At 47.8% G+C, this 10295-nt stretch overlaps 1 protein-coding gene across 1 annotated transcript; it reads right to left on the bottom strand.

Annotated features, from left to right (window-relative positions):
• Positions 1 to 4050: 4050 nt before the first annotated feature.
• On the bottom strand, positions 4051 to 8885 carry PIM3 (Pim-3 proto-oncogene, serine/threonine kinase). The gene is made up of 6 exons (XM_084532668.1): positions 8516 to 8885; positions 8076 to 8185; positions 7922 to 7972; positions 7254 to 7617; positions 5811 to 5987; positions 4051 to 5638 (listed from the first exon to the last, which is right to left on the bottom strand). Exons 1-6 carry the CDS (start codon positions 8598 to 8600, stop codon positions 5454 to 5456), a joined length of 972 nt encoding a protein of 323 aa, XP_084388794.1. The 5' UTR covers positions 8601 to 8885; the 3' UTR covers positions 4051 to 5453.
• Between the last annotated feature and the right edge of the window lie 1410 nt (positions 8886 to 10295).

Raw genomic sequence — 10295 nt, 5'->3', positions numbered from 1 at the left:
TTAAAGTATGGGTCCCAATAATTCTCTTACTGGACTACTATAAGCAGCTTTTTACATAATGGTTTGTATAGTCAATTAGCAGAGTATTAGCAAGAATAGATAGCATTCCTACTAAGACCATATTAATTAGAGCTTAAACACAGCTAATCTGAGACCTATATTGAATTTATATTATTATGTAAGCATAATGCTTCCATATGCAAATATTTCTTTCATTGGATTTTCAAGGAAAAACAAGTTCTAGCATCTGAGATACAAATATGAAAAATTTAATAGATATTTGGAAACCACATAATATCTCTTAAAACTCAAGTGTGCCTGGTCATATCATAAATAATAGCAGGATTTTGAGCAGTAAAGGACGCAAAAGATTGAATACCTTTTAAATTTATGGGAACAGAAGGAGTGGCTTTGCTAGCTGAGGAAGTCTATGCAATAGTTTCAAGTATTTATCCGCTCTTCATTTTGCCTTGTTATTCTCCAGTTCTGGGATTCTGTAGTACAACTGCTTTCAGCAAATAATATTCTGTTATGTCTCTATGCCCATATTTTTTATTGATCCAGATGAATTCATCAGTTTTGAGATATTCTCTGAGATTAATTTGGAATTCTGTCTAAATACAGATTTAAATTTATCTTTAGTTGCATGGTTTTATGGCTTCCTTATCACTTTATTAACCAGTTCTACAATACAACCAAAGCCTAATACATGTGATATATCAGCTACCTGAAGGAACCCCTTAGGCAAATACATATTATATTTTTTCAAGCACAGTTAACCATGAAGCTAAGTGATCACAAATTTACAAGTACAGCGAGCCGCAGTACAACAATATCAGAAAAGCTGTGTATCAGGACGAAACTGAAATGTCACCATCTTACCTTCTGTCACCAATAGTAGCATCACTGTTGTTAGTAGGAAGATTAGACTGATAATAAACCGATGGGGCCACAATGTTCTGTAATGTTATCTAGTTATGCTACTGAGAATTACTGCCCATCTGTATGCCAGAAGACAAGTGCTTCTCATCGTGGCTGGAATGATGTCGTAGAATGAGGGCCAATATGCTCGTAAACGTTCATGCCAAGAGTAATGTAAGTGACTGGGGGCTCACTGGGCAGGCTGCCTCTTCAGCTTTAGACACTGAGTTGACAGCCTTTTAATTCAAATTCCTCTCTTCCAACAGCTACATTTTCACCAACTGCATGTACCTTAGCATTGCCCTAAGTTAACAAAATGAAAATCTATTTTCATATTGACTTTTTTTTTTTTTTCTTTTCTGAAATTGTAGCCTTCCAAAGTTTATGGGGCCTTTAAGAATTAGCCATATCCTTCCATATCTAAAAATATCAGTCAGCAATATTTTAAAATCTCTCTTTGCAATGTACACATCATTTTCAGAACATATACTTTAATTTCACCAACAGAGGTCAGTAAACCACTGAAAGAGAGCCATAGGAGTCTGGTGAGAACACACCTTTGTCAATCTTTCTAACATCCCTTTGATTTTTTTTTTAAAGGGTCTTTTTTGTTTGCTTCAGTAAATACAGGCTTAGTGAACTGGAAAAAAAAAATAAATGCCAGTGTATGCTTTTGAATTAATACAAAAGAATATATATATATACTCTCTCTCTCTATATATATATATGTTAGGGCGATTAATTACACAAAATACTATATTGTTAAGACTCTTTCATCACTGGAGAATATTTGAAATACCTGTTATGAAGCTAGTAGCATACATTCATGCATAGGTGTGACTGCAGCTACATCAATTTGTCAAGGTTGAACCAGTTTGCAATTTAAGTAATGTTTTAAATGATCTGCAGAATTTTCCTTTTCAAGCTTTGTTCTGTGGAAAACCAACTGAGTATGCAGAGAGAGCATAAAGAGGAGGATCCCAGGGAAGAAACATTTGATGATATCAAAATAATAACAGATAGAAGTGCAGGAGAAACAAAGACCTGTCACTGACTTGCTCAGTTTGACAGTAACGCTCAGCTAATGGAACTATATGAACACATCATTTTCCAACATTCAACTGTAGTGAAAAGCTATTTTTTACAAATCATTACTTTCAGTATATGCTGTTTCAGCCACGTGTCTTCTATTAGTGTACAGGGGAGTTTCACAACGAAAGCTGCCTTTGCAGTACTGAAAGTATACCTTTTATGTTGAACTAATCCCAGAGGGGAGTCAGCACCAGCACCCGTGTCCTTTTGACCTTTATCCTTTTAATGCATTTTGCCTCAGTAGCAAAAGGTGAAAACCTTTTTTTTTTTTTTTTTTTTTTTTTTATGTTGCAAAACAGAATGCTTCAACAGCATTTCTCTGTGAGAGCAAGAAGAGTAAAATAGAGTAAAATAGACTCCTGTGGAAACTTTGAAAGCATCCAGTTCAGCAATCAGCAACAGCTTTACAAATGTATTTTTAGAATTGCTTTCCCGGTAGCCCATTGAAAGCTCACCCTCATGGTCGCTACCACCACTTTCAACAGCTGTGAGCATGTAAAGCCACTGGAGTGGAAGATGTTAATTATCATCAGCTACTGGAATTTCTCCAGGGACTACTTGTGGTTAGAAACATGCTTCCCTAAAGATCTGCACTAGGCACGGGGATCATCCCTCCTCCAGTATATCTGCATCTCTACTCTTAAGCGAAAGATAATCAATTACAACTCCCAACCTGCACTTTTAAGCATTCTACTCTTAGGACAGGATAGTGTGACCACCTCCAGCAATATTAACTGCAAAATCTTTCATCTGTGTAATTGCAATAGTAAGTGTTTTCATGTATATGTGAGTTTTGCAGGGAATACACTTAACATACACAGGGATTTTGATAAAAAACTTGAGAATTCTAAAATTAAAAAGCAATTTGCAGATTAAAAAAAAAAAAAGGAAATAGTCAAGTTGATGGACACAACTGCTTTTTGTTTTGTCTTCTCCCCCCCCCCCCCAACAACTGAACTCTCTATGGACAAGAAAAAACTACCTACCCTCCCCCCCATGTCATCAGGAAACTGCACACACAGAAATGGTCTTTCCCCCCTTCTGCTTTACCTCCTGCTATTCAGTGGCATTTTGAGTCTAAACTAGTTAGCATCAGGAGCTTGATATGATGTCAGCAAGTGAGATATTCCCCACAGGGAACCAAAATAATAGTAGATGAGCTGGCAGAAAGATCTCCAGAAAGGGAAATAAAGCAAACCCAACAGATTTTAAGCCTAGCCTCTTACTATTAATACTACAAAGCACCTTTAATGACTGAACACATCCTTAAATGTACCTTACAGATCCCTCTGGGGTAATTAAACCCTGTAATCATTACCACCCCCACAAAAAGACCAAGTCAGGTCAACAGGCACCAGCTTTATAGAAATCAGGATGAACTCAGTAATCTGCAGGACTCAACTCCCAACAAAGATGAATGCTGAGGGTATTTCTCTTGCTACGGGTGAGAATCTCACGTGTCCCCCAAGTATCACATGGAGTGATACAATACACTGGGTGTTTTTGATAACAAGAAAGTGAAAGAAAACAGGCACTCAACTCTCCAAGAATGCTGGTATTTCCACAGGAAATTCTCTTCCACCCCCAGGAGGAAGGGGGCAAGAGGAAGGAAGGAAATGGAATGTAATGGAAAGTAAACAAGTCAACTATGAAAACAGTCACCATGAGCAAGTACAAAAATGCTTCTTTGTTACGTTTAAGGACAATGAGTACAGTGGTATTTCAGTTATTCAGTGTTTACAGAGTTGAAAATACATAATCACAGGCCAGCTCTCTTCAGGTAGGCCCTTAGTGCTGCTGCATCATATACCTATTGCAGTTCAACATCAAATATGGTGATCAAGAAGTAGGTACAGTCAAGACAAGGGATTGATTAATTCTTCCAAAACTGCCACCAGTTAATAGCATAGGCCTATTAACTCCAGGTCAGACGGTGTAGGCCTTTACAAGTTAAGTTCATTAACAGAACACTTGTTCCCCAGCTGGATTCAAGAGTAATGGTGAAGATAAAAGTGAGCGCATACAGACACACAGAACTGTTATGTACAAAAAATGTTTAATTGAAATACCTGTATAAAAAATATGATCTCCATACATTTCACACTGTTAAACAGAAGAAAAAAATCCAAATCCAAGCTGCATAAATGCAACCAGATCACAGAAACACAGCTATTAAAATAAATTAAGGTTTATGACTCTGCCACTCTACCTTCCAGAGCCAATGCACGGAGACTGTACAATGTCAATAATTTAAAACCTTTCCAAACAGCATTACTTTACATTTCTGGTGCAATACCAGACAAAAGGCATACTGACTAACTTTAAAAAGTCATTCTATTTCCCTTAAATTAGACTTTGTACAACAATTTTCCATCTTCCAACAAAAATTGATAAGGTCAGAAATATTTTTTTGTCTTTTTTCTTTTTTTAAACAAAAGTTGACAGGAATGCAGAAAAAAAGTGCCATGGGCAAACCACTAGAATTCCCATGGGGAGGAGGAGGGGAAAGCACAGTGTTGAATAACTCTAACCAAATAAATTAACCAAATAAATAGCCACAGCTGAAACCTGTGGGAGGTCTTCTAAACTTCAAACAATAAATAACTGTATAGTACATGGGAAAACCAAGTTTACATAAACACATTATACAGGTATGGAAAAAAAAGTAAAGTCCTTGAATATTGCATTGATTGTGCATTCAACATGCCCATACATACTCTTAAGACTCGCAGGGTGACAAAAGGCCAGGGGGAGTTGAGAAAGGGGCTTCTCATGCCCAGTGGTAGAGATGATAAAAGGAAACATGAATAAATGTTTCTGATAAAAAAGCTGATATACCTGTTCATATTTCTGTGCAGGCTATAAGAAATACTTTGAGCAGCAGAGGTGGGTTGGATTTGGAAAGGGCTGGGGGCAGGAGTGAAATGTCTGTGTTCAAGTATTCCATCACCAGTGGATGGGACTACTTCATTCAATCACCGAACATGTTCTCCAATGCATCATAGGAGCTGCTTCCTCCAGCACTGGGTCTAAAGGGAGCAAATTCCTATAATGAACTGGATCTTCTTTGGACATACACAGCTCAAAAAAGAAAGTCCCACTGAAGCAGCTTTCAAAAAGGCACTCAAAAGCAAATAAAATCTAGTCCAGGCTCTATGAGAGCAAAAAAGTTTACCATGTATTCAAGAGGTCACTGCTTTCTTAATAAGGTCAGTCTTTGACTAAGTACTGGCCTGCAACTCCCAAACATCAGCGTTTCCAAAGGAAATCTCTCATTCCAAAGCAGAAACCAGCAAAAGGGGAAAATAAAATCAAGTCCCTCAGACAAAGATTCAACTACAGAATAATGAATGCATTTTTCTAGCCCCTCCTACGTATTGGCAGCAGCACTGTGGTCTTTCTGCTTGTAGCTCCCCTCCCAATGCGAGGTCCTTAGTAATTCACAGACTCTCATTACTTGAACTTGTGCTCGATACATCAGTATCAAGGGTCCGTAGCCTTATGTCACAGTCCTCAGACTTCACTACTTCAGATTTGTGCATCCATTGATGGTCAAAAATTTGCTCAAGTGTTGGTCTGTCTGAAGGCCTCAGTGAAAGGCACCATTTGATCAGCTGTTGACATTCTGAAACAAGCAAAGAAGGAATTCTAGATCAGAAAAATAAAGAGACTGTCTTGGAAAACAACCAGCCAACCCACCCAGACACATAACTTTTGTAAGTTCAAGATAATCTCAAAAAAACCAGAAATCCTAAAAAAATAAAAAAGTCCCCACTCAACACCCCCACACAACTCACCAGGTGAAATTCTCCTCCTGAAGTATAATCGTCCCCGCAAGATTTCTTCATCTTGCTCAAAAGGGATGTCTCCGCAAACCATATCATACAGCAGAACACCCAGAGACCATACTGTCGCTGATCTCCCATGGTATCTGTGGTATCTGATCCACTCTGGCGGGCTGTATACTCTCGTTCCTAAAAGCAGGAAAAAAAGTAAAGGATTAGTGTTTTCCCATTCTTCAAGTAGCTCTACTAAGGCTAAATTAAGTTCATTGTTTGGAATTAAAAAAAAAAAAAAAAAAAAAGCAGGTTTTTTTTTTTTTATGGCCCCAAACCATTAGTGGTGTAACTTCAGGTCATCTGTGGAATTACACCATCAACCATCCGGTTGTGCTATTTTGTTGCAAGGAATAACAGGGCTGCCATCAGCTGACTGTTTACTAAGGCGAGCTCCCTTTCACTGACCACGTGGCGTCTGCAGCATCACACCAAAAATAGACACAAAAGGACAAAGGGGGCTGTCGGGGAGGAGAAGAGAGGGAGTCGAGAAGGTGAAACTCAGGTCTGCCTTATTACACAGGGATAATCTGCTTTATCCAATTCCACTGGGCAGTAAACAAAATAAGGCTGCTTACAATTTTTATGTTTTTTAAAAAAAAAAAAAAAAAAAAAAAAAAAAAAAGGCCCCATGCTTCTCTGCAGCAGCCTTTTTAACCCGCCCTCTCTTTGCCTGCGGTGCTCCTTGGATACCAAACAAAAACGAGAATTTGTGATGCTGAAGGTCACGTGGCCTAGGGGTTCGGGTTTCACAACAAACAGATGTTAAGTGCAGCAGCTGAGGATGGAGGTTGGAAAAAAAAAAAAAAAGTCCCTTGGTTACATCAGTCACATTCAAAGGGCAAGGGAAAATATCCTCTATCATGTGCAAGCTTATTTTCAGATTTCCCATCTCTAAACCATTAAGCCTGACCCTGAAGCTAGTATCACGTTATTTGCAGGGAGCGTATTTGTCCCATCACTTTGAAATCTGCAATGCGGGATTTCCAGGACACCAGCAGAAAGGGAGGGGGAGAGCTATTGCTTCGAGTTAAAAAAAGCACTGCATGTAAAAACTGCATATCCACACATGGAAACATCCGACACTGGTGAAACCTCCATGTAAACAGATTGCCCTCTAGGAAAAAAAATGCTTTTTCCAAGACAGGGAAATATAAACTGCTGCGTCACTGCCTGGAATTGCTTCTTTCCTACGCAACTGAACACCCTAAGCTGCTTCGGGTCCAAAGGTTTCCATTACCGATAGACCTGATATGAACCGCTGCGTCAGAGGCGCCCTCGCTACTTGGAGGCGCCAGAAACAGGATAAGCGGCAGCTATAGGGCATCGCCCTGGGAGGGGCACGGGGTCTGGCCAAATTCGGCACGCCGTGGCTGGGCTGCCCCAGGCAAGGAGGGCACGTACCATCAAAGTCAGTATAGACCGTGTCCTTGAGGATGGCCCCCGAGCCGAAGTCGATTAGCTTCAGCTCGCCTGTCCTGAGGTCAACCAGCAGGTTCTCATCCTTGATGTCCCGGTGCACCACGCCGCAGCCGTAGCAGTGGCGCACCGCCTCCAGCACCTGCCGGAAGAACCCACGGGCCGTGTCCTCGTCCAGGGCTCCCTTCTCCGTGATGAAGTCGAAGAGATCCTTCACCAGCTCGGGCCGCTCCATGATGATCAGGTAGCCGTCAGGACGCTCGTACCAGTCCAGCAGCTTGATGACCCCCCTGAATCCGGAGCCCACCTTCTTCAGGAGGACGATCTCCAAGGGCACCATGACGCCGCCCTGGGCAGAGAAAGGGGTGGCGAGCGGGTCACTCGGGGGCGGCGGGCAGGGCAGGGCAGGACGAGGCAAGGCAGGGTAGGGCAGTGCCACCCACCGCCGCCCCGCGGGGTGGCTCCTCCGCTGCCGCAGTCCGAGGGGCGGGCGCGGCGCTGCGGCGGCGAACCCCCGCCAAATTCCCCCCGACGCAGACACCGCGCCGGCGGGCGGGGCGAGCCCCGCCGCCCACACAATAGCCCCGACGGAGCCCACCCCTCCCCAAAATAAAATTAATAATAAAAAAAAAAATTAAAAATGAAGTACTTACAATCGTGCCCCACTCGGTCACCCGCTCCTTCACCACATGCTTCACGGCGACCTGCGGGGCGAGGAGGGGGGAAAGGAAGGGCGGTGAGCGGCGGGGCCGGGCAGGGCAGGGCTCGCCCCGTGCCCGCAGCCCGCCGAGCCGCCCCGAGCCTCACCGGCAAGCCGTCGGCGATCCTGCTGCCCGCGTAGACGGTGCCGAAACCGCCGCTGCCCAGCACGGAGCCCACCTGGTACACTTTGTCGAACGGCTCCTTCTCCACTTTCACTGGGGAAACGGGAGGGAAAGCGCGGCGTTAGCGACCGGGCTACGCCTCGGCGAAAATTAGGGCTCAAAAAAAAAAATAAAAAATAAAATAATAATATATATATATTAAATCCCCCCCCCCAGCACGTCCGCTGGACGCGTCGCCCTAATTCTGCACGAGGCTTTTTTTTTTAAAAAAAAATTTCCTCCTCAAAAATCTTCTTCGGTTATATTAAAAAAAAAGAAAAATCTTAATAAAAAGGGGAGAGCCCCAAGTTTCGGGCGGCTGCGTGGCGCCGGCCACGGGGCTGGGGCCGCCCGCGGGGGGAAGCCCCCGGCGCCCCGCCGTACCTGGCTGCAGGATCTTCACCGGCAAGTGGTCCATGCTGGCGGGGCTGCAGATGTGGGCCAGCGAGCCGAACTTGGAGAGCAACATCTTCCGTGCGGGGGGAGCCCCCTGCGTCCTCCTCCTCCTCCTCCTCACCGAGCCCAGACCCTCCGCGCGGGGCTTCCCTGGTGGCCCTGCGGCGGGCACCGACGGCCTCCCCGGCACGGATCCGCGCCAAGTCCCCCTCCTTGTCCTGGTCCTCGTTCTCCGGCGGCGGCGAAAGGGCCCCTTCCAGCCGGGGGCCGCGTCCGTAAAGCCGGCCCTGCGGTGCGGTGGTGGCGGCGGGGAGCGGGCTGGGCGCAGGAGCCGCGCCGCCGCCCTGCCTGCCCGCGCGCTTCTGAGCCGGCGGCGCCGCGGAGCCGCCTCTTAACTCCCAATATTTTGGTGCGGGCAGAGCGCGGATGGTGCCGAGAGGGTATCCCTCCGCGGGGGAGGCGGTGTGTGTGTATGGGGGGGGACACGCCTCTCCCCGCCGCCCCGGCCCGACCCCTCCTCTCCTCCGCGACGGGGCGCCCGCGGTGCGGCGGTGGGGGCTGCGGAGTCCCCGGCCCTCCCCGTCGCGCCGGCGGGCGGGGGGAGATGGCGGGGTGCCGGGAACTACTTGTTTGTAGTAAGCGGCGCGCAGCGTTACAGGGCGTCTGAGGCACGCAGCACGCACCAGCGGCGAGAAAGGGGAGGGGGGGCGAGGGGGAGGAGGAGGAGGGAGGGGGGAGATTCTCCTATTTGCGTTAACATTTGCGGACGGCCAATCAGCGGGCGCCTTTTCAAAGAGCTCCCGGCGCAGGCCAATGAGGAGGGGCCTCATCTGCATGCGGCGGAGGGCGGGAACGCCGCGGCCCCGCCCCGCGGCTGCGGGAAGGTCGCCGCGCGCCGGGCCGAGACGCGGCGTCTGGGGCCGGGCGGGGAGGGAAGGGGGGGCCGGGGACACGCCGCCGCCATGGCCGGGGTGCGGCGCTTCCCCCCGCTCCCTCCTTCCCCTCCCCTCCCGCCCTGCTCTCCGCAGAGCCGGCGCCGGGCGAGGCAGCGCGCTGTGCGCTCGCCCCGCGGTGTTTTCCCGTGCCCGTGAGCCCCGCGCTCCTCTCCAGTCACGCAGCCCCCGCGGAGCGCCCCCGAGGGCTTCCCCGCCTCCCCGCTCCGGCGGCGGCCGGCTGACGGCTCCTCCCGGCACGGCGCCCCCCCCGCCCGCCCCGCAGGGGGCGCTGCCTCTACAGGAATGGCGGAGCCGCGACAGTGGAGGAGGCGCTGAGGGGACGGAGCCCCCCCAGTGCCGCCGCCCTCCTCCCCCGAGGCTTCCCGGGGCGCCGCCGAGCGGCCCCGGGGAGGCCGTTAACGGCCGCCCCACGTCAGGCCGCCGGCGGCCGCCTGGGCTGAGGAGGCTGGCAGGGAGGGGAGAAGCTGCCAAGCGTCGGCCCGCCAGAGGTGGTGGGCCACTGGTTTCGAAAATAAATAATAAATAAATAAGCGTCTGCTGTGCTTGGCGTGTAACAGCATCTTGAGAACTGCTCCAGTAGCTGCTTGGGCCGCTCTCCAGAGGCGCTGAGTGGAGGGATGGCAGGCAGGCGAGCGAGGCCGAAGTTTGGCCAAGCACAGTGTTTGCAGGCAGCAGACCCAGAGAGTGCCTCACAGCACCACAGGCCCCCTCACAGCACCCGTGCCCTGGCTGCGTAACGGGAACGCCTCGTGTCCCCATGTTGGAAAAAGTGGGGGAGGAGAAGCTGATATTGCACGGGGATCCCTGAAGTG

The sequence above is a fragment of the Aythya ferina genome, assembly GCF_964211825.1.
Source record: "Aythya ferina genome assembly, chromosome: 1".
Classification (NCBI taxonomy): Eukaryota; Metazoa; Chordata; class Aves; order Anseriformes; family Anatidae; genus Aythya; species Aythya ferina.
The sequence above is the reverse complement of the archived record's forward strand: the minus strand, read 5'-3'. Positions and strand labels throughout refer to the sequence as shown.

Bases quoted from the DNA above. Each gene is read 5' to 3' on its own strand.
- PIM3 (XM_084532668.1), bottom strand. From the start codon at position 8,600: ATGTTGCTCTCCAAGTTCGGCTCGCTGGCCCACATCTGCAGCCCCGCC. The intron at 7,973-8,075 runs GTGAGGCTCGGG...CTCGCCCCGCAG, and splicing joins GGATCGCCGACGGCTTGCCG to GTCGCCGTGAAGCATGTGGT. The intron at 7,618-7,921 runs GTAAGTACTTCA...TTCTCTGCCCAG, and splicing joins TGACCGAGTGGGGCACGATT to GGCGGCGTCATGGTGCCCTT.